We start from the raw sequence: 26,807 nt of genomic DNA, 5'->3' as shown, positions 1-26,807 counted from the left end.
CTCCTGTCATAATATGAACACCCACCACACAGTCGCTCCAGGTTCCACAAAAATGCCACCTTTATTGCAACCCCTCCAACGGACAGCATTCCCCAGCTCAGGAAGAGCTTGTGGGGGGTGGCGGGGGCGGAGGTGGGCCCGACGGCATCGGGGGTGGTGGGGGCGGAATGCCTCCGCCCGCGTGGCTGGTCGGGGGCGGGGGAGGTGGCGGCGGGGGTGCAGACGGTGGCCACGGTGGGCGGGGGGGCCCTCCGGGTGGGGGCAGTCCCCCGGGGGGAGGGGGTGGTCCTGGTGGCGGGGGCATTCCCGGAGGGGGTCCCGGAGGGGGTGGGCCCGGCGGCGGAGGCCCCGGGGGTGGCGGCCCACCTGGGTGGCCTGGCGGACCTGGTGGCATGCCTGCGGAACATTGCCCCAGAGGTGACAAAGTGATGCAGGGTGCATGAACTAGATAAAGCTTAGTGGAGCAAACCCGCCCTCCAAAAATGACCCAGGAGAAAGGAAACGGCAAAGTTGCCGTCACACAAAAGCCCGCAGTAGGTGCTCTGACATTTGGCTTGACTGGTATCTACGTTGCAGCAAAGTCTTGTTGTTCTATAACTGTGCAATGGGGTATATGATGCCCTTCAAGAATGTAGATCAGTAAGGCAGGCATGGAATGCACAACATGGTGAGCACATGCTTCCCTCGCGGTCAAGACGAATGGCCGAGTGAATGAGATACAGAAAGCAGAACAAAAAAAAAATTCCACTGTGTCAATCAGGTATAAAATCAAGTAGTGCAAAAAAAGACAACACATTAGAACTCAAAATCTGATACTGGGTACCTTCAGAACTCCTGCACATTGGCTATCATCATTCAGTAATAGCCTAGTTACACGTAAAGTACGTTGTTGGGCTAGTTGGTCGATCATTATTAACAGATGTCGCTTCGTCCTCGTGCATTCTTTGTCCTTCGTCTTTTTCGCGCTATACATCTGTTCATAACTAGTTACACGGAGGAAGTAACTGCAGTTACGTAACCCTGGTTACTAAACTTCAACCGTAGTTATCGCAAACTGCGGTTTTGGCTGTTACACGCGAAATTCCAAGTGTGAGGAAAGTAGCCATGTGGTTGTGAGTGCAACAAAATTAAATTAGCAACAGCACAATAACAGCAACAGCACAGCAACAGCACAATAAAAAAAACGAGAGAAGCCATGTAGACAAAAGGAAATATTGTTAAAACAGTTGCTTCAGAGCCAAACATAACGCACTCGCGCACAACGAGTTTTAGGAGAGGGGCTCCCCAACAGTTCCCAACTGGCTTGCATTTCTCACGTCAGCTTGGTGTTGGGAACTTCAGGCTTAGCATTGTGGTGGATATTTGACCGCCGCTATCTCTACACCGACGAAATACAATCCATAGCACAATTTTTCACCACACTAACATCCACTTTCTCGCATGTGGAACCTCTTTTCTGTGATCAGAATGATTTCGAAGAGTGGCGACTAGCTGTTGCTGACAATGTCTGAGCCGGTTCGAGCCGCTTCATGGGCCGTGTGGGCAGGCGCGCTGGCGTGTTTGCAGGCACGGCCAGCGTGTGTGCGGCCTAGTGCTGAAAACGCTTCATGATTTCCTGCTTTATCCATTTCTTGCGAACAACGCGCAGAATTTAGAAATTTAGCACAGGTATTGTCGTAGTTGATCGAATGGATCGGGAAACGAGCTGCAGCTTTCACTTCACTCGTAGTCATGCGTAGTCGCGCTGACTGCAAGAGTGACGCAAGGAACACAAGCTCCTCTTGGGGCCAGCTTTGGGGCGCCCGCTATTTCGGCTCTGTGAGGACCTTCGTCCCCTCTGCACTCCAGGCGATTTTTTTTTCGCTTCCGTCGATGCGCTGCCACTTGCGTCCAAACTGACTTGTGTGATTTTGAACACTGTGGCTTGGGTGACTGTGATTAGTGTGACCGAACTGGAGCGTCCAAACTGACTTGTGTGATTTTGAACACTGTGGCTTGGGCGACTGTGATTAGTGTGACCGAACTGAGGATGCCAAGCTCGGTTTGCGTTAACCATGGTTATTAGGACAACCGCAATTTCATATGTCGTGTGACGCAGCAAACTGAGGTTTTGTTCAACCGTGGTTTGCTTAACCAAGGTAAAGTGTGCCCGTGTAACTGGGGTATAAGATAATGGGAAAAACAAGGCATTACCAAAAACTTCACAAGAAGTCTGGTAAAAATGATAATTCTTGATCACAACCTTTCACTAATAATTGTTTGTGTAATTTTTTACGACCAAGGATGAGTACGTCAAACACACAAGGGTATGAAAAATCCTGGCTGCTGTTTATTTTTTGGGAGGGACTATGTGTGAATATTGAAATTCCTGAATACGAATCCATCTTGAATCGCACATGTGTGCAGTAATTGGAAGATGGAAAACACGAACTAAGAATACCCCTTATTACCCTTTAAAAAAAAAATGTAGCTCATAAGAATTTATTATGCAGGATCAAAAGTTACCTGCTCAACATGTTCGGAAAGTATGCACTTCCTGTGCCTCCTGGGAACACTTTTGTGTAAACAAAACAATAAATGTAAAAAAAAAAAAAACACAAAGGTTTTTTCATAGGGCACACTCTTTATGGCTTCAAAAACTTCATTATCACGCAAAGACGGCTCTCACCACACCTAAAGCATAACATACTGATGTCAAACCATGCACTGGGCCTGCGGTGCCTCCAAACTCAAGTGGCCAAAACTCAGAAAAATAAACACAATATGTTCAGCGAAAGCCTGTTTGGTAGCGGCAATCCTTTTACTTGCAGAAAGGGGCACACCGCAGGGTACAATGTTAACTGTTACTCTTTTACTTTTCATCGGGGCAAAGCAGGGGCTCTTACTATCAGCAAGACTTTTATTCACATATTAGCAATGCCCTGCGAAGGCAAATATTCTATTTATAATCAAAATTTCGAATATTCGCACACCCCTGCTTATTTTTAAGGCAAGCATAACCAAATTATTCATTTCATATCCAAACTATTCATTTCTATGTGCAGTAAAATATTTCACATTCACACTCATCCAGTTTCGACTGTTACGAATGTGCGTGTTGCTGAATGCGCAGCCCGGATGCTGATGGTTACTGTTGATAAGATAGTCATCCATTTGTTCCAAGTGAGCAGAGACGTCTTCAGTGGGTGCTGAAGTGAGGTCTTTTAGCGCTCTTTTTAAAACATTCACCCACCTCGCATGAGATGTGCAAGGGCGGGTGCCACTCACCAAAGCCAGGAGGGGGTGGCGGTGGCCTCTGTCCAAAATGCGGCGGTGGCGGAGGCGGTGGCCGCATGCCTGGTGGCGGGAATGGAGGTGGCATCCCGGGGGGACCTGTACGCGCACACACAGTGCACGTGAGCAATGAAGGCAACACCACACAGCAAAAAATAGTGATCTTACAAAGCAAACAATGATTCTGCTTGACTGGTTCCAGGTTCCAAACTGAAGCAAACATCTCCCAGACATGCTGCAGGAGCAACTGCTAAAAAGAAAAGAGGCAGCACTACGTGCTTTGAAAAAACATTAATGGCCGAGGGGAAAGCAGGCCAGCGCGGGTGACTTTGGTAACCAAAGCAAACAGGCCTCCGAACCGTCTGCAGGCGGAAAAAATCAGCTCTCCACCTTACTGCTTGGCCGAAAGTGGTGGACTGATTGTGGGGTTTAACGCGCCGATGCAACGCAGGCTAGAGCACTGCACGGTTCTGATTTTAAGGCCCGAGCCCGGCCCGAGCCCGCTTCGCGAAGCCCAAGCCTCACCCGGGCCCGTAACACCTAGCCCGAGCCCGGTCCGGGCCCGGGCATTCATAAGTGAGCCTGGCCCGAGCCCGGCCCGGGCCCGCCATTTCAAGCCCAGGCCCGGCCCGGCGATTTATTTTTTGACCTAGGGAGGGCCCGCGCGTGTGTGACCAGGCCCGGTCTTTGACGCTGAAGAAAGTTTGTTTATTATATTCCGGGCGATCAGACGGAGCATCTAGTCTGTACAAGCACGTCATGAACTGAACGCAAGTTTAGCTTTCACCGTCTGCAGTTCATGCCACATCGGCGTAATAATAGCTCGTATACTTAAACGAGAGACACCATCACCTTTGATTACCAGACTCTTGGCAACTTCACGTGCTTGTCTCGGCCGCAAATTGGTATTGCTGAAATTTTTTGATCCGCATTTGAATCAACGAGTATGTACGCGCGTTGAAATACTTCACCTGCAGTGGTTGTTAAGCGGTGGTGTTTCTCTGGCATGCGTGTTTGATTCCCGGCCACGGTGGCCGCATTTTGATTGGTGCGACATCTAAAATACACGTGTACATACATAGACATTGGTGCACAGCTCAGGATATCTGAATTAATTCCTTCCCCTCTTGGGCATTCCTTGTAATCGTACCTTTGGTATGTTATATACACCAAAATATAAAATCTTGATGCAGTACAAGAAATGTCATTAGAATTGCAGTATAGTGGCCAACAGACCTAGCAAAACACGTTTTAAAAACAATGCGTACAACTAACAGCAAGAAGCACGCAAAAATAAACTAAGAATATTCATTTTTAAGCTCTTTTCTACACTTCACGTCGGACCTCTGAACGGCCGTGCCTATGAATTCAAGCCCAAGCCCGGCCCGGGCCCACGGCGTCGAGCCCGAGCCCGGCCCGGGCCCGCGGCATTGAGCCCGGGCCCGGCCCGGGCCCGCCGAAAATCGACTTCGGGCGGCGGCCCGGGCCCGTACAGTGCTCTAACGCAGGCGATGAGGCGCGCCGTAGTGGAGGACTCCGGGTTAATTTCGACCACCTGGGGATCTTTAACGTGCGCCTAAATCTCGTACACACGGGCGTTTTTGGTTTTCGCCTCCATCAGAAAAGCGGCCGCAGCGGCCTGGAAACGAACCCGCGACCTCGTGCTCAGCAGTGAAATGCCTTAGCCACTGAGGCGGGTTGGATTAAAGTGGTCTCTGCCAGCTTGTTTTCGTTGCTAGGCCGCGGCTTCCGCTCTTGCTGTTTTTCTTCACAGGGGTTGAGTTCTGTGAAGTACTGGCCATCGCGTTGAAATGATCGGACATTGATGTGACAAGTGCCTCTTTTATTCATTTTGGGGGTCCTGTGAGCTAGGGGGAGACCAAAGAAGGCACACAGCACTGCTGCTCTCGCTGAGAAAAACCTGTGGGACTCTTACGGTGAAGCAGGCGCGAAAGGTCACATAGTACTTTTAGGAAAAACGAAGGCCACTCTGAACAAGTCCTCATAACTGCCAAGTTAATTGGTAATGTTTCTACATGCAAGTTCTTGATGCAATGCAATTTCAATATAAAGAAGCAAAGTGCCACTTCTTATGAATTTGTTATATCAAGGTTTAGCTGTATTTTGAATGCCTGCTTTGTCACGTACTAAGCCTAAATCACACACACACCGCTCCGAACAACCATACCGACCGACTCCTTTATTCCCAACACTCAACCCTAACCCCTCACACTTTACTCCTTCCTCTCTTCTCCAGTCCCGATGATGATGATGGTGCCATCACGTAGCGCCCTCTCTCGGCACTCCCTGCTTCTGTCGTTGTCTGCGCCACGCCACCCTCACAGGTCTCCCCCCCCTCGAAACGTGAAGCCACCACTACACATCTGCAGCATCATGGTAGAGTGTCAGCTGATCTGCATGTCCCACACCGCGGCGACGCCCCGTTTTGGGGTCCACTAGGACGAAGTCATTCTGTCCTACACGTTTGACTGCGCGAAAGGGACCGGAATGCCGGGGTGCGAGCTTCGAGGAGAAACCTTTGGCAGCATTGCTGAGGGAGTGACTTTCAAGCAGAACGAGATCACCCTTCTGTATTGTCAGTGGCCGCCTGTGCCGGTCGTAGCTGGTCTTCTGGGCGCGCCACATGTTGTCCTGGTGTGCCCCGGAGAAGTCGAGCACCTCCTGTAGACACTTGGAAACCTCAGTAGCAAATGCACGGTACGCTGTCGCAGGAGGCTCCGCGTCGTCTTTGGCTTCAGCCTGCGTCCATGGGGTTCTCAGCTCCCGGCCATAACAAAGGAAGGCAGGCGTGTAGCCCGTGACCACGCTTTCAGCCGTGCGCATGGCCAGGGCAATTTCTGGGATGTGCTGGTTCCAGTATTTATGGTTGGAACAATAGGCCCTAAGGCACTGTTTGATAGTGCCTTTGTGGCGCTCCACCATTTGCCCCGCAGGGCGGTATGGAACTGTGTGCCGGTCTTGGATGCCCCAGTGTCCAAGGAGGCCCTTCCACAACCTGCTTACAAATGGCTTTCCATTGTCACTCGAAATGGAGACAGGTGTGCCATGCCTTCAAAAGACCTGGATCATGCAGTCCACCACACTCTTGCTGGTTGCTGTCCGTAATGGGAAGAGTTCGATGAACTTGGTAAACTTGTCGATCACCACGAGAAGGTACTTGTGGCGTCGAGGTGTCATAGGCAAAGGCCCAATTATGTCCACGCTGAGCTGTTCCATGGGGGCAGTGGCCCATTGGCTGCTCATCAGCCCTTCTGGCTTCCGGCGGTGGGGTTTGGTACGCTGACAAACCTGGCAGCATCGCACATACTTGGATACGTCCGAGCGCATACCCAGCCACACGAAATTCTGAGAGATGCGTTTGAGGGTCTTAAAAAACCCGGAGTGGCCGCAAGTCGGGTGGTCATGCGACAGTCGCAGAACCAACTTGCGGAGATGGTTTGGTAGCCAAGGTACCTTCCTGTTCCCTCGGTGCTGTACAAGCAACCCACTGTCTTCCATCTCGGTCGTCTCTGCCAGGTCCTTGATCAAAGGTTGATCACTGTCACTGGGCAGAAGCTTCCCGCCCTTCATCACGGTTCGTAGTTTTGACAGTATGGGGTCCTGCTCTTGTTCTTGGGCGAGGAGCCCTGCATCGTTCAAGACAGTAGTGTCGTCCATTGCAGATGCTGCAGCAGCTGCCTCAAAGCTGATTTGTGGGCTGGGCTCTGGAACAGCCATAGGGAACAGCGTCTCGTGTAGACTCGGGCCTGGAACTTCCTGGTGCTGAAGCGGAGCTCTGCTCAAAGCGTCGGCTGGCACATTTGCAAGACCCCGCCTGTGCTTGATCCTGCAGTTGAAACCTTGCAGCCGCAAAACCCAACGCTTGACTCGTGGTGAGGTCTGGTCTGTGGTGAACATCCAGGATAGTGAGGAGTCTGTTTCCAAACTCTGTGAACTCAAGGTATGGTCGGAACTTGTCCACTGCCCACACCACAGCCAGACACTCCCATTCTTGCACTGTATAGCGCTGCTCTGCCTCAGTGAGGACCCTGCTAATGAAGCAAATCGGTCGCAGTTGAGCATCATTCTCTGCTGCCTGCAGAAGCACCGCTGCGATACCGACTCCACTGGCGTCTGTTTCCACCACAAATGGTCTGTTGAGGTCCGGCAGGTTTACGACAACATCGTGGGCCAGGGACTGCTTAAGTGCTCTAAAGGCTTCCTCTTGCTGCGGCTCCTACCGCCAACGTTGCTTTTTCCTGAGGAGTTCTGTGAGTGGGCGCGCAGTGATGGAAAACTGAGGTATAAACCCTCTGTAATAACCGGCCAGCCCTAGGAAGGCCTGCAGCTGTTTGACTGTTGTTGGTTGAGGATAGTCCAGCACCGCACGCACTTTGTCCTTGTCTGGCCTACACTGTCCCGGCGATATTTCATGGCCAAGGAACTTCAGGGATTGGCAGCACACGTGCACCTTCTCTGGGTTGATGGTCAGCTGTGCCGAACTTATCCGCTTCAACACCTCCCGAACGTGCTCGAGATGGTCCTCCAGGGTCTCCGAATACACCAGGACATCATCAAGGAACGCCATGGCGAACTGGTGGTTGATTCCCTCCAGCACTTGGTCCACCAGGGTCTGGAACGTGGCAGAACCTCCAGCAACTCCAAAGGGCATCCTCATGAACTCGAAGGTTCCCTGATGGCAAATGAACGCTGTCTTTGGAATATCCTGCTCTTGAACAGGGATTTGCAAAAAACCCTGTGAAAGGTCAAAACTTGAAAACCACCTGGCTCGTCCCAGCTGTGCCAGCAACCAATCAGTCCTGGGCATGGGGTAGACTGGTACCTTAGTGCGTGCATTCAGCTGGCGGTAATCCACAGCCATGCGGTAGCCACCAGACTTCTTCTCAACCAGGACTGGAGCACTGGCATGCTGACTCTGGCTAGGACGGACGAGGTTCTGTGCCAGCAGGTCGTGAATGCAGTTGTCCATGATGGCCTGCTTCTTGGCATTCACTGGTCGCAGCTTGCATCGAACAGGTGGGTTGTCTCCTGTGTCAATACGATGCTCTGCCAGGGTTGTGCAGCCCGGAGTGGTGGTGAAGATTTCACTAAACTCCTCTAAAACGTGTTTCACGCGTGGGTCTAGGTCCGGTGAGAGGCCGGGAATGACCAGATTGCAAGTTTCAGTCACGTCCGGCACACTGGCACACACACTGGCATGGCCGGGAATGACGAGATTGCAAGTTTCAGTCGTGTCCGGCACACTGGCACACACACTGGCATCGCCCTCGGCAAAAATGCAGCGCAGACTCTCTGCAAAATCATCAACTGTCTCTGGCTGTTCTCTAACGGCCTTGACAAAGGGCACAATTCTTTGTGGTTCTGTGCCGACAGTCCAACCACCAAGTGACACATGCGGAGAGATGCCACTCACCGTCAGGAAATCCCTACCACGGAAAACGTCGCGGCACAGGTTGGGAACGCACAAAAACTGCTGTCTGCGGCAACCGGCAGCCCACTCGATCTGACACTTTAGAGACGTGGTTGACTGCGACCAACCTGATGCCAAGCGCAGCACGCGTACGTTCGCCTTGGGTTTGGCCCCAGAAGCTTGGGCTGCCGCCGCGGCGGGCGGTCCGAAGAAGCTTACACTTGAGCCTGTGTCTAGCAGGGCCTTGAACGTCGACGGCCCGATACGAACGTCCATAAGGGGCTCTTTGCCGCCGGCTGTGGTCGCTACTTGGTGCGCACTGCCGTAGGTGCCCGCCGGGGCAGCACCTACCGCCTCTGGTTTCCCGGGCACTGTGCTTGCAGGTGACCCGGTCGCTGGCATCGGTAGCAAACAGGCGGCCCCATTCTTTGACCCGTGGCGCAGTTACGAGAAATGTGGCCGATTCCACCACAGCGATGGCACTGCACGCGCATTGCTCCACTCGTGGGCTCCTGCCGCGGCGTCGGCCCCGGGCCGTAGGGTGAGAACGGAGGCACTGTGTCGCACGAGTACAGCCGGTCCCGGCAGTACGACGGGTCCAGCGCAGCTGGGTGCAGTGGCCAGTGATAAGTCGGCGGCGGAGCCGGTGGGGCAGCAGCGAACGAAGCGAACGACGCCGTCGCCATAGTGGTCAGCTGCGGCGGTGAGCGATGGTCGAGGGCAGGGCTAAACGCCAGATCTCTGGCTACTTGGTTGCTCGGAAGTGGCGGAGGTCTGTACTGGAGGCGACGCCAAGCCCGCTCCATTAAAGCCGTCGGCTGCCTTCACCAACTCGGCGAGGTTGTTGTAGACATGTCCCTCCGCCAAATCCTGCAGCTGAGGGTGCATCTGCTGCAGCACGCGCTGCACCTTCTCGGCTTCGGTGACCTCTTCCCCGATGCGGTCGTAAAACGTGGCGATCGCGTAGATAAACTCTTTCAGGTTTTTCTCGGGGTGCTGCGTGCGCTGCTCGAGCTCCGCCTTCAGGCGACGCTTCGCGTCAATCGACGAGAACTCGGAGCGGATGGCGGCGGTGAATTGCTCCCACGAGTCAAAACCGTGCACAAACCGCCACCACAACTTCGCGCCGCCCTCAAGGGCGGCCGGTACCACCTGGGTCAGTCGCTTATCGGCGGCGACCCCTGTCACGAGGCAGAAGTTTTCCAGCCGCTCAAGAAACTCTTCCGGTGACTGTAAGTCTCTAACACCTGAGTAGCGAGGGAGGTGCGTAGCGGCGAGCCGAGGCGCAGAGTCGTCGGTGGCCCGAGGAACCGCGCCAGTGTTCACTGTCACAGCCCATGCTCCCACGTGCGGAGCTGTGGGCAGCGGCGTCGCCATCACTCGATCGCGCACGATCGCCGCGATTCGCTCGCTCTATCGCGGAGCCGTCGGTGCGCATCAACAGCTCCTCAACGACACCTTGGAGCCCAGGCGTGTCTTCCACTGCTGTTGTCGAGCCTGAAGCCATCCCGAATCCCGGACGAGCCCCCACTTGTCACGTACTAAGCCTAAATCACACACACACCGCTCCGAACAACCATACCGACCGACTCCTTTATTCCCAACACTCAACCCTAACCCCTCACACTTTACTCCTTCCTCTCTTCTCTAGTCCCGATGATGATGATGGTGCCATCACGTAGCGCCCTCTCTCGGCACTCCCTGCTTCTGTCGTCTGCGCCACGCCACCCTCACAGCTTAACTAACGTCCACAAAGGTTCAACAGTCACGGAAAAAAGAAATGCGCACCCGAAAATATGAACCAGACCACACAACATTGAAAAAATACCGTTCGCTTAGGTGCAATAATGGTGCAGTATTTGTATATTTGGAAACCCACATTTCCAAACTTCGTTACTGTAATTACTAAGTCGAACACGGATATATCGAACTCCAAAGGGATCACGAAATAGTTCGATATACAGTTAAACCTCGATGTAACGAACTTCAATGTAACGAAACCCTCGATGTAACGAACCACGGAATTTTTTGTAACTTCAAGTGTATGCACACCATGTATTTTCACCCTCCGTGTAACGAAGTCCCGTTTGCCGGAATTTCAATGTAACGAAGTTTCATGGAGAACGAGGCACGATATTTAAGTTGTAGAAGTAGATTTTGGGAGACGCAAGCGCCGAAATGGGGTCCCAATAAAACGCGAACGGCGACACGGGTCGCCCAATGCCGCGGATGCAGCCAGCCACGGAGTCTTTGATTAAGTCCCTTGCCTACAAACTGCGTGGCGTGCATACACGGCTGGCGCACTGTTTCTGTCGGAGCTTAATCGTCTACTGCTTAATCGGCATCAGCGTGAACCGCACGCAGCGTTTTCTCCCTGCAAAAACGCAAAACGCGCCCCGCAAGCCACAGGCGCGCTGACGCAGCCGCGGAGACCACCCGCGCGAAGCGGGTAGCTCCAGCGACCGCTTCTAACCTCTCGCTGAAACGCAACTCGAGGGGCATATAAGAGGGGCGTGCGAGAAAAAAAGCGGATAACGTGGGCGAAATTTTCATTGTAAAACGTGACACGCGCCGCTTACGAAAGCGCCCATCAAATATCCTCCGCGGTGGTAAGCCTACTCGCCGCTGGCGTTGCCGCCGCCGCCGCAAGCCGCCGCTTTGCACTTCGTTCGAGTTCGCTCATGCTTGTTGGGTTTTGTCGTCCCAGCAAGCATTTGTGAATCTTTATGAGCCTTGCACGCGCGTTTTTTCTTTTCACACCGGCGTCCGCGATTGCGTGCCGGCGGCAGGAAGTGACTCGCGCTGCGCGCAGCGGTGGGAGGAGCATGGGCAGTTTCGCCATGGTTTCGCCAATGGGAAGGCGCGCACCCTACGGCGGGAGCTTCGAAGCGCTCGGGGATGCTGGCTGGCTAGACGATAAGGCCGCCGTGAAGGATATTTGATGGGCGCTCTCGTAAGCGGCGTGTATGACGTTTTACAGTGAAAATTTCGCCCACGTTATCCGCTTTTTTTATCGCATACCCCTCTCGTTTGCCCCTCGAGTTGCGTTTCAGCGAGCGGTTAGAATAGGTCGCTGGAGCTACCCGCATCGCGCGGGTGGTCTCCGCGGCTGCGTCAGCGCGCCTGTGGCTTTCGGGGCGCGTTTTTGCGGGAAGAAAACGCTCCATGCGGATCACGCTGATGCCCGCGTAGACGATTAAGCACCGATAGAAACAGAAACAGTGCGCCGGCCGTGTATGCGCGCCACGTTTTCTTTTTCAGGAAACGCTTCACGGGATGAACACTTCATTATAACCGCGAATTTCAATGTAGCGAAATTTCAATGTAACGAAGTAAATTACGAATTTTACCGACTTCGTTACATCGAGGTTTAACTGTATCGAAAATTCGAAATATGCCCATCTGAAGCGTATCTGAAAACTCCGCACATCACTGAGAGCTTTTTAAAGTCGCTACAATCGGTAGCCTATTGGTTTGTTCCTCACAGCACGGTAAATTCCACCCACACCCCTACCATCATCACACTTTAACATAAAAAGAATCTGTAAGATTCGCTTGCTTCTTCTTCCATGTCATAAGTTTACAAGGCTGTTCTAAATCCAAAGACTTCCGTTTTTCGGTGACCATGGCTCCGAAACCTGGGCCGTGGACAAAAACATGTAACACGCCACATACGTCCCCCTGCGTTATCCACCACTGAAAACCGCTCAAGCACACAGAAAAAATGCCGGAAACCGAGCGCGGCAGGAGCAGTCACCATCATAATCACATCCACATCATCAGAAGAAGCGCACTTTCAGGGGCACTACGCGCACAGCGTTCGATATATCGAATGTGGCCGGGATCGAAAGTTCGATACACGCGTGCAACGGCGCTATACTTTTGCAAGGGATTTCCAAGGGGATGTTGAGACTGTTCGATATAGACAATAATTCGATATATCCGTGTTCGATATATCCGTGTCCGACTGTACACGCGTCAATTTCACTTGCACGGAAAGAAATCGCACTATTTGTGTGTTCTGGTTCATAATTTTGTGTTGGCGCTTTTTTTGCCCGTGACTGTACACCCACTGCATGAGAATCAAGGATGGGATTCACTAAGGTTAGAAATTCATGTCTAATATTTCATTTTCAACGCTTTGCGTCTACATTTTGGGCCTAAAAATTTCATGTTGGGTGCTGGTTAGAGTACGAATAAGCAAGAAATGAAGCGTCGAGACTGAAATGTAATAAACGCCTACAAACTTAACCATGACACCACCGTCTCTGATATTTTAAGGAGAATAATTTCTGACGGCACCACGGAAGGGCACATTGCAGTCATTGTTATGATGTCCTGAATACAATTAAAAATTAAAAGTCCTTACAGTGAGGCTAATGTGAGTGGTAGCAATTGAGCGGGGGCAAATGTTCCCGTGTGCAGTGCCACACCCCAACACTCCTGGGTGTTGTTACGTAGCAACTCTGTCTCGAAATAATGGCATCTCTGTCATTCAGTGGCCGTTGATCGAGGCTACAGTGCACTAGAAGAGAGAGGTATGCCATTCGGGTACGATTAGGGGGGTCCTTTTTGCAATGAAAATTTCTGCTGAGGAACTCCTATTGTAAGCAGCGCCCCTGGTGACCTCCACTTACCGGTTGGTTTCAGAAGTTTTGTTTGTTAAATTAATCCCTACTTATTGCCTTTAAAGGGACACTGAAGTGATTTGTAAACAATGCGGGATTACGAGCGCAAACTGTAGTCCGGAGTCCCTGGGCCCCGTTTCGACCACTCTGGCGCGTTTACGCGTATTTATTTAGTAGAAAAATCAATTCAAAAATGCTGTCCTCCTCTCTTTATGCTCGCCCATTTTCTGTGGCGTTTTCATGTGACGTCAGCAGGAGAGGAGCTGACAATTGGCTGCGCTACTGCACGGCTCGCCGACCTTCCGCGACCGAGTCACTCGGCCCACCGTTTAGTCCGCCGGCCGCCAACGGGTCGTCGCAATACGCTTGATCAGTTGAAACTAAGCCACAACACGTTTGGGAATGGAAGAAAGCGCCTTTATTTACTTCGTTTAGTTTGTACACTGTATCTAGCTCCAAGTCAAGGTCGCTTCACACAAGCGCTGCACAAGCGCACATGCGACGCTTCGCTGACTGGTACGCCAGTAGGAAAATATAAGGCCTCTTGAAGGGGGAGAAGAGTGAGCGAAGTCAACATAGGTACTAAGGAAATAAAATCAACTGATATTTTTACCGTACAGCGTAAAACTAGGGTGCGGGAAGCACTTTTTTGCGCTGGGCGATCAAGCAGAGCGGTCAGCAGCACGACTACGCATCTGCGAACGCTTTCCCGTCTACGAAATGCAATTGCTAGACGTGAGCTATTGTGGAAACTCGGGGGACGCTTACTGCACGAGCGCAATACAACAAATAGTCACCTAAGCTGCTTGAAATACTAAAACTAAATAAAAGTGTAAACTGGTTATACATTATATACCTTATCTTTTCCATCGCCGCCAGCGGCCCCCTGTGGCCTAGTCGTCTGGGGTGCTAGGTATGTCATCGCAAGTGTTTTGCCAGTCACAAGTTCGAATCGCCGCGGGTACATGCTTTTTTTTTTTATGAGTTAACTTTTTTGTTTTTCGCCGATGTTTTCTATACTGAGTTCACCTTTTTTTTAGGCCGCAACGTTCATTGCTCCACGAACTAGTCCACAGAACGCGCGCAGGCTGGCACTGCCACGCTAGCGAGTTCTCGTTGGCGTGCTGTTGCCATAACGACTGCTTGCGGGCAGTGGGCACAGGCCAGAATCAACAGACCCCTGGCCTGGTGCGAACACGCTTTTTACGATACAGGCATGAGCGAGGCAAGCTCCAAATATGGGGGAAAAGCGCATGCATTTGAGCGTCTGCGGGGACGCGGAGGGCGTTTATGCACTGCGTAGGCCTCAGATAGTGAATGCTACGATTCCAAGCCGTCCTGGGAGGCTTATATTACGCATTTTACAGCCGACAACATGGCAGAAGCGCGGTACGATGATTACTGAGATATTGAGAATGCCCATCCAACAACGCCATGGGTTGTGTTTTACAGAACCGAAACCGAAAGTTGTTTGATTGCTAACCTTGGGCATCGTCCAATCACGGCGCCCCCTCCTCCCGTCACAGCTTAGTTTGTGCGGCCGCCGCGAACCGCGCATGGTAGTTTTTCTTCTTTCGCGCTTTGTAAAATAATTACCGATTTGTCAACCGGATAAACGATGAAAAGTGTGCTAATTGGAGCCAGTCTACGCAGTGCAAGCACAAACGGGAGCTTGACAAATTCACTTCAGTGTCCCTTTAATAGTCTGATTTATAAAATCCGTCAAGTAACTGTTTAGTTTGATTTAAGAACTTATAGGTGGCACTGGCTGCAACAGGAGTTCTCTGGGGAACGCCTGTGCTCCATACAATTTTTTCATCGCGAAAGGGACCCCCGCACGACACACCTTATCTTCTAGTACACTGTATTGAGGCACTCCACACTCTGAAAAGAACGCACTAAAAGGCACCACTCACCCATCTGCGAGGGCGGTGGCGGGGGCATCCGGTCGTGATGTGGCGGCGGGGGCGCCCCCGGCGGAGGCATCATGCCAAACGGCGGCTGGTGCATCGGGGGTGGGGGCGGGGGCATGCCCACTGTGGAAAGGGGGGAGAGGGAAGGAGATGGCAGCAGTGAGTAAAACGCACAACCTCCTCCGTTTCAGGGCTAAACAATCGACACACAGCCAATGATCATGTAAAGCAGGCTTGTACCGACACTCAGCATCAGAGACACGCAAAAACATTGGGCCAAACGTCTTCACTGTTAGAGTGACTTTTTCCTACAATACATTACCCACCTAATTCAAGCTTGCACCATCTTTTATGTGGTACAGAGCAATATCATTTCCAGGAGTGGATACGGGACTAGACAGTTCAAGCAGCACAGCTACATCGTCGCCATCTTAAGATGGTGGCAGCCTTTCTTCGCTTTCCTTTATGGCACAAGAGGCAATGTTAGGTGCAGGTTGTTCTTTCTGAACATAAATTTCTCTTCCAAGGGTTCTGTGTACATGGACAAGGAAGCCAGATACGATGAACCAGATTGTGCCCATGTGCTTGGGAAGGCAAAACAATTCCCAATCCCTGTGCATGAACAGTTGGATGCAACGCAAATTTAAATGAATATCCATAGTTCGCAATACTAGCCGAAACTTGAAGGGTTCGTGAAAGGATTTTGGCAGGTGCTAAGTTGTGTGAGTATTTAAAACTGCGCACGCTTGATATACAAACTGCGCCTATCTGCATCATGACAAGGTGTCGGCAAATAGGTAAAAAAGAGAGAAATGCAGAGACAGTTTCTCTAAGCCTTCCCTCCTCAAGTAGGGAATGATGTCACGAAAGTGGCCGATCATAGCTTCCCCCTGTCTGCACAACACGTCGACACAGACGGCTTAAAAGAGGCAGACACAGCTACAGCATCGGTGTTGCGATAAAATTCACGTGGAACTGAACAGGTGACACCTGACCTCTGATGTGCCTGATAATATAGCTCAGTTCTTTGGGCAATACTGCACAGGCAGGAGTAAACCTGTTTAATGTAAACTAGGTTATTGTTAATTAACTGTTCATCCACTTCATTCCAGTCCTCTAAACTGTCATTCTGCTACACAAATCGAGCTTCTCAAGTTTGCCCACATCTATGTCAGTTCAAATTTTGGAGGGTTCTACGTGTCGCAGGTACACCTTGTCTATCAAGCGTGCCGTAGTGGAGGGCTGCGGATTAATTTTGACCACCTGAGGATCTTTGACGTCCGCCGAAATCTTGGCACACGGGCGTTTTCGTGACATCCATGTCGCTTGCCTTCTAATGTAGTCATGCAAACTCTGCCCACTCACATTTTGATCAACACTGAATAGATTACAGTAGGGTTTTCATGCGTAAACACAATAGATTACAGAAACTTCAGGTAGTCGGGTATTGAAATCCCCGTTGCAACCACTCACTGGACGGTGGCGGGGGCATTCCCCCCGGCGGGAAGGGTGGCATGTGGCGGAACGGTGGCGGCATTGGGGGCAGGCTGCCCGGCATGGGTGGCGGTGGCAGGTTGGGCATGGGCGGCATCGGCAGACCACCTGGGCGAATGAAAAGACGGCCGTGGTGTTGGCACCGGCCACCTCCGGATCGGCGCAAGCACTGTCGCGCCAACTTGCATGGCTTCACAAAAGGGCTGGGAAACCAAGAAGGGTTGGGGAAGCACTTCCAACTGCCACTCAGCTAGCACCGTTAGGGACTACTTAGCCACGCCGTGAGGGCGCTGAAAAATCGCCGAAGAAAGACAGGGGGTAAGGGTTAGCGAGATGTCCGAGAACGCATTGAAGTCTCAACTTTGACTAGCCCACTGCTCCGCTGGTAGAAAAATGACAACGCGAAGAGAGACCGACAGAGATGTGCTTGGTTAATCTCCTTTCTGCGGTCTCCTCCTTGCCAGCATATCCGACTTCACACACCATAAGATGCTTTCCTTGGGGGGAGAGAGAGAGAGAGAGAGGGAGAGAGAGAGAGAGATGCCATGCTCACCAGGTGGTGGCCCCGGTGGAGGCATGCCCAGTGCGACGGGGGGTGGCAGTCCAGCCACGGGGGGCGGTGGAGGGAGACCACCCACGGGAGGAGCATCCGCAAACAGCTGGTGGGGGCGGTCCGAGTGTGCCAGGGGGTTCTGGGCCGCCAGCAGACGCTCTGCACATGAACAGGGGAGGAGAGGGAGGTCAACGACAAGGGCCAGAATTTCTTGGCGCACATCCCAGAAGGGTGCAACGTGGCCGGGACTGCATTCGGCGGGATAAAAACCGCAGCGAATGAAGGGAAGGACTGGACGGAACAAATTGAGGAGCTGCGGCTGGCATTTCTCCAATCAAGTCAACGTAACTATTTCAGTATACCCATTATTTTGTCACATCAGTTATAACAGTTCGCGGCGATGTATGCTCCGTTAAGCGCAGAACTATAAGTATGCAAATAAGAAAGCCACCTTGTGACACCACTGTACTGCTACATGATCACGCATGCGACAGAAATTGAATAGAACAGAAATGGTTTGCTTGCTCAATGCACACACTTTAATTGTCCACTACACGTAGCTGGAAAAAAGTCCGTGATACTCCTTTGTTTCAGACATCGCACGCGAAAGACTTCCTTCTCACAGGTGGTCATTGCGTTGATGCCGTTTTCGCCGCTGCCATGGGCGCCGAAGAAACAACGAAGAAGGTCAATTACATTGAATGCCTGCGACGACGTTGGCGCGCCGAATGTGTGTGCATGGGAGACCACGGCATTTTGCAGCATTGCTTTTTTGCAGCAGTTAATCGTAAACGCTCAAGGTGCAATGCCCAATGCGTCTGGTGCTTATAGTTCTAGCTCATTGCAAGCAATGTAAGTGTATTACGTGTTCATTTTTAGTCGGCAACAAGGTACAATTTCATGCATTCAGATTATAGAAACAACGATTCCTAAAGGTGCCAAAGATTGAAATACTCTCGCGTTTTCAAATACAGTTAAACCTCGTTATAACGAGACGGGCTATAACGAAATAATGGATATAACGAGCAAATCGTAATTCCCCTTGAAAGTCCCCATAGAAACCAATGTATTTAAAACCTCGTTTTAACGAGGTAAAATTTCCCCATTATGGGATATAACGAACAAATTTCTTTGAGAAATCAAATTTTGAGCTAATTTTACAACAGTGCACAACGCGGATTTGAGACAGTGCGCGACGCAGTATTAGCAGTTCAAAACTCCCGCCACGCGCGCGCGCCATGCGGAGGGACGCTGCGCCCGCCCGCGAAGCCGCCACCCTCCTTGCCCTCCTCTCGCTGCGCACGGCATGCAGACAATGCAGACGCGGGCTCCCCGAGAAGCAGTCCGATGTAGGGAGCCTCGATGCAGCGCTGCATCGAGGCTCCCTAGTTTGATGTTAGACTTTCCCACGTATCACCTATGGCTTCGGGGAATCCGTGGACTATCCGCGGTGAGTCCGAGAAGAACCCCAATGCACACGGCCAACGACACGGCGCGCGCGGTTGCGTCGCCTTCCTCCCCCCTCCTCCCCTGTTCATATCGCCGACGTCGCTGCGTAGTTGTGGGCGCGTGGGTTTTGGCAGTCTTCAGCCTTATCTTTTATCGTACTGCCCGCGTGATTCCAACAACGCGAGTGCGACAGGTGGGAAGCGGAAGCGAAAGACTATCACGCTTGAACAGAAGACGGCTATGATAAAAGCCGTCCCATAGTGCGCAAAGGAAGGTAAGGTGCACTCCGTGGTAAGGTGGCAAAAGACTTTGACGTGTGGACGAGTACGCTGTCCACCATCGTGAGCAACCATGAGTCCATCGTCACCACTGTTGCACGTGGCTCGAAAAAGAAGCGCTAAGGACGGCGTCGGAGGCACTAGATGTGGTGGAGGTGCTGCGCCGCTACTTCGGCGCGCACGAGGGCAGCGAAGCGGCCGCAGCTGAGGGAGCCATCGCTCGCATCAGGAAGGTGCATCAACGTCCAGTTACGGACTTCTTCGTAGGCAAGTTTGTTTGAAATACACGAGTTTTGAACTGCAATAAAGTAGGTTCGTGACTTTTCCTTTTTACCTCCGGAATGTGCTTATTTTACTGACTACCGCCGTGCAGCAAGATGCTATTTCGCCCGCTTTTTGTTTTAGGTGACTAAAAGGCATAATTTTGCAGTAAATGTCGGCTACGGCTATAACGAAATATTGGCTATAACGAGCAAATCGCGGCACCCCTTCAATTTCGTTATAACGAGGTTTAACTGTAGTGCTATTCAACTCAAAGCAGAATCGAATGTCCTGTTATTTGCTTTGATGGTTGGAACTTCAAAACATCCGCATGCCCCCTACCACATGCGCTTTGTGAGAGGCCGCTATTCTGCTCTCCCCAACCGTAGACGGTTGACCCCTTTCTTTGTTTTATACCTAGTATGTGAGCTCTGTTTTAGTTCTCTACTCTGCCCTTTTAGTTCTCTCTGTTTGAACAGGAGAGGTCAAGCAAGCAACTGCAATATCCCACCGCCCGCCCCCGACTCTTGCCAGCAAAGCTGTCCCGGGGAGTGGGAAGAGGAGGAGAGAGCCACCACTGACCGGCGGCAGAGCCGTGGCGCTCGCCCTTGGAGTCCTTCTTGAAGGCGTACGAGATGGTGATGGCCCTGTTGCACAGGTACTGGCCGTTCATGGCCTCGATGGCCGCGTCCGACGCCTCGAAGCTGGCAAAGTTGATGAACGCGTAGCCCTTCGAGTTGCCTGTGTCCGGGTCGCGCATGATCTGCACACAGGGTGGGGGAGGGGCAGGAAGGTGTCAAGCAATGATGGTGTCGTAAGGTACGGAGGCAACCTTCCATACTGTTCTGCCTCAAGCTACCAAGGAACGAGAGGGTGTTCGTTACAGGCTACTGCACATTCTGCGTCATGGTGGGACAAGGAGAAAAAATAAGAAAGTGGTAAGCTTGCTTCATCAACTCAAGAGGAATGCGCGGGGTTAACCACCTTCGGAGTTCAGCCCGAGCTCAATACTCTGTTTTGAGCTAGTAACTCCTCTTCTGGACAAATACAAGTCATACGACCCCTGGTTACGCGATGACCCACTCCTTCCGTCCGATCACTCCGGTCCCAGCAAACTCCCCCTATAAACAGCGCATAAAATACCTCAATTATACAACACAACAGTACACGTGGTGTGCTTAACGTGACATCTCGCATGAAACTGAAAACGGCCACGGCAGTTCAAAAAGTGGCGCCTGTCTCCCCTCACAGGATGCTTTCTTTGCCCTCTCGTTCCAAGTCGACCTTTCTCCAATGGCACCGTATCTCTTCACCCCCCTCCTCCTACCTAGGACGAATGGCCTTCCGCAATTGCTCCATCTCAAGCTCTCCTCCACGACACATCGTGTCACCATTAACATCTACAGCAAAGCTGTCTATGGCTAGTGCAAACCGTCTGTGAGCAAGCAAAAAACCCTCCCATGCGCAATACAGACCAAGCGTGAAAGGTGCCCAGCCACGAAGGAAAAGGGATCGTCAAGGTATCTCACGGTAAAAAGAGGCACAGGCCACGTGTTCAGAACAAAACCACGTGTCTGCGATGCAACGCCTGTCCGATATGCAGAAAAAGGGTAAAATTCGCTCCGACGTTACCATTGGACGGCCACGTGTAGTGTGTGCAATCGGTTGTGGTTTGATGATACATGTACTACCCAAAATCGACAGAAACAATGCAGTTCGTGTCGCAGTTTAGTACTTGACATTTTCGGTGAAGGCACACAACATGATTCTTATATAAAGTGTACGCGTCTTCGGGGGTAAAAAAGGTTGATCTAAATGGAGACGTAAAGGTAGCCGTACTAATATGCCGTCCTGTCACCAATACAGCTTCTTTTCCTTTACTCCCACCAGCCAGTTCCCCTTCATTGCAGTCTGCTTTCACTTTTAACAGCACCTGCCTGCGCTTTGTTTTCCTCGTTAGTTTGTGATCAGCACAAGGTTTGTTTTTATTATTTTCTTCACTTAGCCCAGTGTCTTGAAAAGCAATGCCACCGACACTTGATGAAAGGACCAATATAACTAACGAGGTGCAAGAAGACAGATCTGTAACAGCAGGCATCGCCCACTTTTCAAGTGGTAGTCATTGGTTTTGTCCATCACCAATAACAGACGTGTGCTTCCCTGCTATAGTACGACTTCCTTGCAGCCATGGCATGAGCACCTTTCTCACGCTCACACCTTTCATGGCCCTGTCTTCCTTCTCAAGCTTTGCTCGCATGCAAAATCCAGACGGCAAAAGTCCCATCAAATGGAAACTGAACGGGCTATAAATTTCCCCCAGAATACTGCCAGCATCCTAAAGGTGCCTTTTAATGCTCACCAAGCAACATTCACTGTTGTTTGATTTCAAGGTGGAGACTTGATTTACCAGTTCAAAAATTACAACAGACTTGCACAAAGAGAGAGAGAGAGAAGAATAAGCTAATGAAGAAAAGACCAACAAACTAATCATGAATACATTAGTATGCATTTGTGCTGTTTCTGCTTTTCCGCTCTCAACTCAGCTTCTTAACCCTTTGAGCGTCACAGCCGTACATGTACGGCATTGCTTGTATCTTTAAAAAACGCACCTTTTTTGCCAACTTTACTTGCTTGGCATGTGCTGCCACACTTCAAAAATAGGTCAAATTTTTTTTCTTGCTCCGATGGCTCTTCTTCTTTTTTTGTGCGTGATTTACTTCAGCGGCGCGCCGGCTATCGTTTGCGCATCCGCTAACAAGGGGGCACGCTGGCTATCGCCCACCTGGCGCCTGGGCGCCTCTCGCTTCTTGCGCCTGCCACAGACCAAGGTCGCCTGCGAAACTGATGAGGCTCTTTTCTCCTTTTTTTGTATTTTATGAGCGGTGCGCCGTCTATCGATCCCGCATCCAGCCGCATCCGGCTGCGCGCGCCCCCGCGCGCGCAGCGGTTGCTTTCGGTATCGTCCTCCGGGTGCTTCCCGCTTTTTGCGCCCACAAAACTTATGTCTACCTGATGTTGATTCACTCAAAAGGTGCCGGCTTGTTACACTCTCGTTTGTATTTAGAATTTTTCTTGTGTTACTCATGAATAAACCACATATATGTAACAACATAAACAATTTTTTTGTCACTTTATGGTCACCCTAAAAAAATTACTAATTTTTTCTCAAAATAGATTCATCCAAAGAATTTAAATCAGCAATAAAAAAAATCGACCCTGGGGAGTCGCATTTGGCGAAAAAATTCGACCCTCAAAGGGTTATTAATCACATGCCAAGTCTGAGTACAAATTTGCCCTTGCGAGCATGTGCCGAAAAACCCCTCCCATTGCCTACAGTCCCCCAATTAGGAGGAGACGGACAGAGCCTTAGCAGTAGTACCTTGGGTGTCTGAAGGATGACCCCGAAGGCGGAGAAGGTGTCGTAGAGGAGCTTCTCGTCCACCTCGGGGTCCAGGTTGCCAATGAAGATGTTGGCCCCCACGTCCAGGTTCTTCTGGTGCGCAGACGCCTGCATTACAGGGGAAGGAGGAGGAGGAGTTGCAATGCTATTTTGTTTGTGCTCAAGTGTAAACTTGTATCTTTGTGATTATGTTCGTTGCTGAACCTTGTAGTGGTTTCTTGGGCTCCGTCAAGCTGCTTACGCAGCTTATACCCAGGAAATCACACAATTCTATATGGAAATAAAAACTGATTTGATCTGATTTGAGAAGAGGACACATCTGAGCTCCAATTGAGCATTATGGGGAAGTAGTGACTACTACTGTGGCTAGCTGCAATGGCAATGCAGGTGCAATGTGTTGCACCGGGTGTAGCCATTGAAATTCTATGATACCACATTCTTTTTGTTTCTCCAAGAACAGCTTATGTAGTAGAAAGCCCTCAGAGCTTTGCACCCGGGCTGAGGAATTGGGTGGCAGGTAAGGAACAAAAGCACTGGGGGAATGGCAGAGGTATGATAGGGTGGGTCCACAGGTCAACTTCGCTGCTCATGGCCAATGGCGATACATTTTCAGTGTCACTAAAAAATGTGCGTGTAAGTTTTTTCTACTAGTCATGATTAGGTTGGAATTTATTTGCTTTCGTTTGCCCTGAGAACACACATTTCGGGCTTCCAATACCCTTGTGATAGCTATAACCATGCTTTTGCTAGGGTGGCAAGCTCATGAAGAGAGCAAGAAGACCAGGAAAAATGCAGTAACTATAAAGAGGAAATGTTCCAATACGGGTGAAGCTGACCCATTGCCAATGCCTCCACCGGCACTCTCTGCACTTATCCATTTGCCTTCATGAGCACACATCAACCTGGGTCTCAACATGAGAGACATCGACAACGCATGCGTGATGCCAGGACACCGCTGTTGAGGGGAGCCCACCTTGTTGACGCGGATGGGCTTCCCGTAAAGCTTGATCATGTTCATGATCTTGATGGCATAGTCGGCGTCCTCCTCCCCGAGGAACTCCACGAACCCATAGCCCTGGTGGTGGCCCGTCACCCGGTCCTTGGGCATGTGCACGTTCACTGGGCAACAAGGGAAGTGGGGGAACAGACAGGTACATCGCAACACACATACCAGCCCTGAAGGAGCAAGAATCTGCCTCTCCTTCCTTACAATACTACTTCCCCTACTCCTACACAATGGGGTACCTCCAGAAGGGAGCATATGTCTTTCTTAGAGAGGCAGATGTCTCCAGTGACCACAAAGGGCCTGATGTGGCACCGTTTGACAAAGATGCTGCTGCTCAGTGGAATTGAAACACAGCAATGGAGAGTGTTTAGACTGCAGGTCTGGTGACTGAATTAATGAAATAAACCAGCATTTTCTGAAAAAACTAGTATGGGCTTGGGTGACAAAAGAAACAAAAGAAACCCTCCGTGACATCCCAATATCAAGCTTCTGTGCTGCCCAGCCCCCGGGTGAAATAAATAGTTGGAGGGCCCATGAAAGCCCCCCGGGAAACAACGCATTCCCGCCAGAGGGTTAGCCTCTGCTGCGAGAGGGCCTGTCCCGAGCCTCTCACCGACAGGTCCAGCCTGGACAAACAGCTCCCACAGGATGGTGTCGGACACCTTCTCGTCCAGGCCACCCACGTAGATGGTGGCATCTGCAAGGGACCGCACGAGACACATTCACTCGCACCTCCCTGACTGGTCCACTCTCTATTCTAAATATCTGGAATGCCTACGATTTTTCGTATGCCTAAATTAGGCAAAGTTTAATGAGGAAACAAAAAGAAGGGAAGCTCTCACATGTCTCACTTAAGGGGACCCTGTAGCACTTACCATTGACTACTCGGAATGTTTTTTGGGGTAAAGTCTATTGTCCCAGCAATCTCCTTCCGCAAGAATTATGAAAATCCAATCACTGTAACCGAAACTATGCGCGGCGAAAAATCGTGCACAACTGTTCCCTCTCAACTCGACCGTGGACAACGCGACGAAAGCTGCGCGCTCTCTCCCGGAGAGGGGGACAGCTCGCGGCATTCTCTTCAGCGGCCTTCGATATATCACAGGCTGGGAAGTTTTCTCTTTCATTCCACAACGTGGAGGGGTCTTTCTCCGGTCTGGGGCCACAAAAAAGCAGGCATGGCTGCATGCCCGTAAGCGCGCGCTCAGGCTGGCAGGGAGTTTTTGAAGCAATAAACGTTTGTTGTCGAGTGCTCTCTTTGAAAGGGGAGTACTGAATTCGTCACTCAAACTCCGTGTGCACTCAAAACACGAAAGAAATGCCAGAACTGTGCATACAGGTTCAGGCATAGAAGAGGTTGGTACGCAGCGGCGACGAAGGCGGATCGTCACAGGAAATGCGAGAAATAAGGCGCGAAGTTGACCACCGACAGCCAATAGGACAGCCGTGGCCACAATGACGTCACTTAGGCCATGCCAGGTGCGCATAATGAGGAAAACTGAAGAAAGCACGGTTGGTTTTTCTGTGTCTTTCACAGTGATTTGCACGCTCACCGCTTCACGCGCCCGTGTAATATTTGGCTCAGGTATTCCTGGCAGTGTAATCTACACGTCGTGCAGGTTTACTTGCACTGCTCAAAGAGTATTGCAGCGTTTCTTTAACGAGCACACGGCCATTAGGTAAGCCCTAAAAGGGCCTCCCCCTTACAGTGGAAATAACATCCGGGAGGCATTAAAAAACTCCCACTGCTATGAAACAGTAATGGAGAGTGTTTAAGAGTGTAGTTCAGGACAATGGTGAACGCTTTGTATTCTTCCCCTACTTCCAACGTCTCTAGCTGTGAATACCAACTAAGACACATCTGCAGGCACATGTCAGGCCTGTTTGAACTTTCAGGTGCTATCTGTGGTGATTGTGTAATGTATGTCCAGTGTCCGAGAAGACCTCGACAGAAGGCTCCGTAAGCGTCACTGTAACGCAAGTACTACTGGTAAAGACATGCCTCAGAGACAGTGGACGGCCAGCACCCTCACTTTAAGGGCATTTATAGAACTGTTTGCCTTCAGTCATACCGACCACGGCAACTCTCCCATCTTGATTCGCCCTATTACATTGTGTTATTATCGTAAAATTTCCCTTTGTAGTCTCCACTGCTCCTGGTCTATGGTAGCGTACGCTACGTTAGGGTCGGCAGGCATTAGAGAGTTTTAGCATAGCGGCTAGCGGAGGCTCACGCTACGGTGGCGGGTTAACGGGGCTCGACCGCGCATGCGCTCGCGGTGAGGGCGAGGAGGTTCCCCCTCAGCGGAGAGAATGCGCGGGAATGGCGAAGACCGGCCAGCGGAACTAATCCCCCCACCGGTACGAATTTTCACCTTGCCAGTCGCGCCCCGCTACCCGCCGCCGTAGCGTTAGCGGACGGTACCCGCTATGCTAAAATTCTCTATTGGGACCCAACTGGGCAGGTGTGCATGCGTTCCGGTGCAGGGTGGCCCTCCCGCCGGCCCTAGCGTAGCGTACGCTGACTACCTTCTGCGAGAAGAACGGAGGCTGTTCAGATTCGTAAGGGTTCACGACAAGCGCATCACACGTACGGTGCTTGTCCGTAGAGTAGACTGCTTCCTCGGCTAGTTTACCATCTGACCGGCAAAATGAGATGACAAAAAGTCTACTGACACCCAGACTAAAGTGCAGGCTGCATTTAAACGCAGATATTGTGCTTAACATTTTTCGACATCAAACAGCACTTACAAAAGCTAAATAGTCGTTTAGGACGTGTAAACCGGGAAAACGTTTTGATCGCGACGCCATACCCCTCGATGCTCACGCCGCAGTAAACACACAGCGCTGCTTTGAAGAAAACAATTAGTTGATAAAGGTTGACTCTGCTAGTACGCTCACAGATTCGCATACCATGTACCCCAAGTTTTAAGAAAGCTGACAACGACCGGCATATGACCTAAAATGTCGAAAATTCACTTACCTTGATTGCGCTCGGCAATCGGGCCAGCGGCCATGTTTGCGTGTGACGTGATGCTAATGGCGATAGGCAATCCTGTCTTCGTAATCAGGTGGGTGGAGGGTGGCTCTTCCACCTTTCTTCCACTTTTTGTGGAAACAG

The 26,807-nt window shown here is 51.1% G+C and overlaps 1 protein-coding gene across 1 annotated transcript; it reads right to left on the bottom strand.

The window, feature by feature from the left end:
• Positions 1–82: 82 nt before the first annotated feature.
• Spx (Spliceosomal protein on the X) lies at positions 83–26,807 on the bottom strand. Its single transcript, XM_077679119.1, has 10 exons — positions 26,670–26,807; positions 24,300–24,383; positions 23,654–23,799; positions 22,660–22,788; positions 19,863–20,043; positions 17,293–17,451; positions 16,719–16,847; positions 15,249–15,368; positions 3,268–3,372; positions 83–396 (listed from the first exon to the last, which is right to left on the bottom strand). The coding sequence occupies exons 1-10, from the start codon at positions 26,701–26,703 to the stop codon at positions 98–100; spliced, it is 1,386 nt and encodes a 461-aa protein (XP_077535245.1). The 5' UTR covers positions 26,704–26,807; the 3' UTR covers positions 83–97.

This window comes from Haemaphysalis longicornis, unplaced genomic scaffold, assembly GCF_048455015.1.
Source record: "Haemaphysalis longicornis isolate Haplotype H1 unplaced genomic scaffold, Haemaphysalis longicornis Haplotype H1 scaffold_7, whole genome shotgun sequence".
Taxonomy (NCBI): domain Eukaryota; kingdom Metazoa; phylum Arthropoda; class Arachnida; order Ixodida; family Ixodidae; genus Haemaphysalis; species Haemaphysalis longicornis.
The sequence above is the reverse complement of the archived record's forward strand: the minus strand, read 5'-3'. Positions and strand labels throughout refer to the sequence as shown.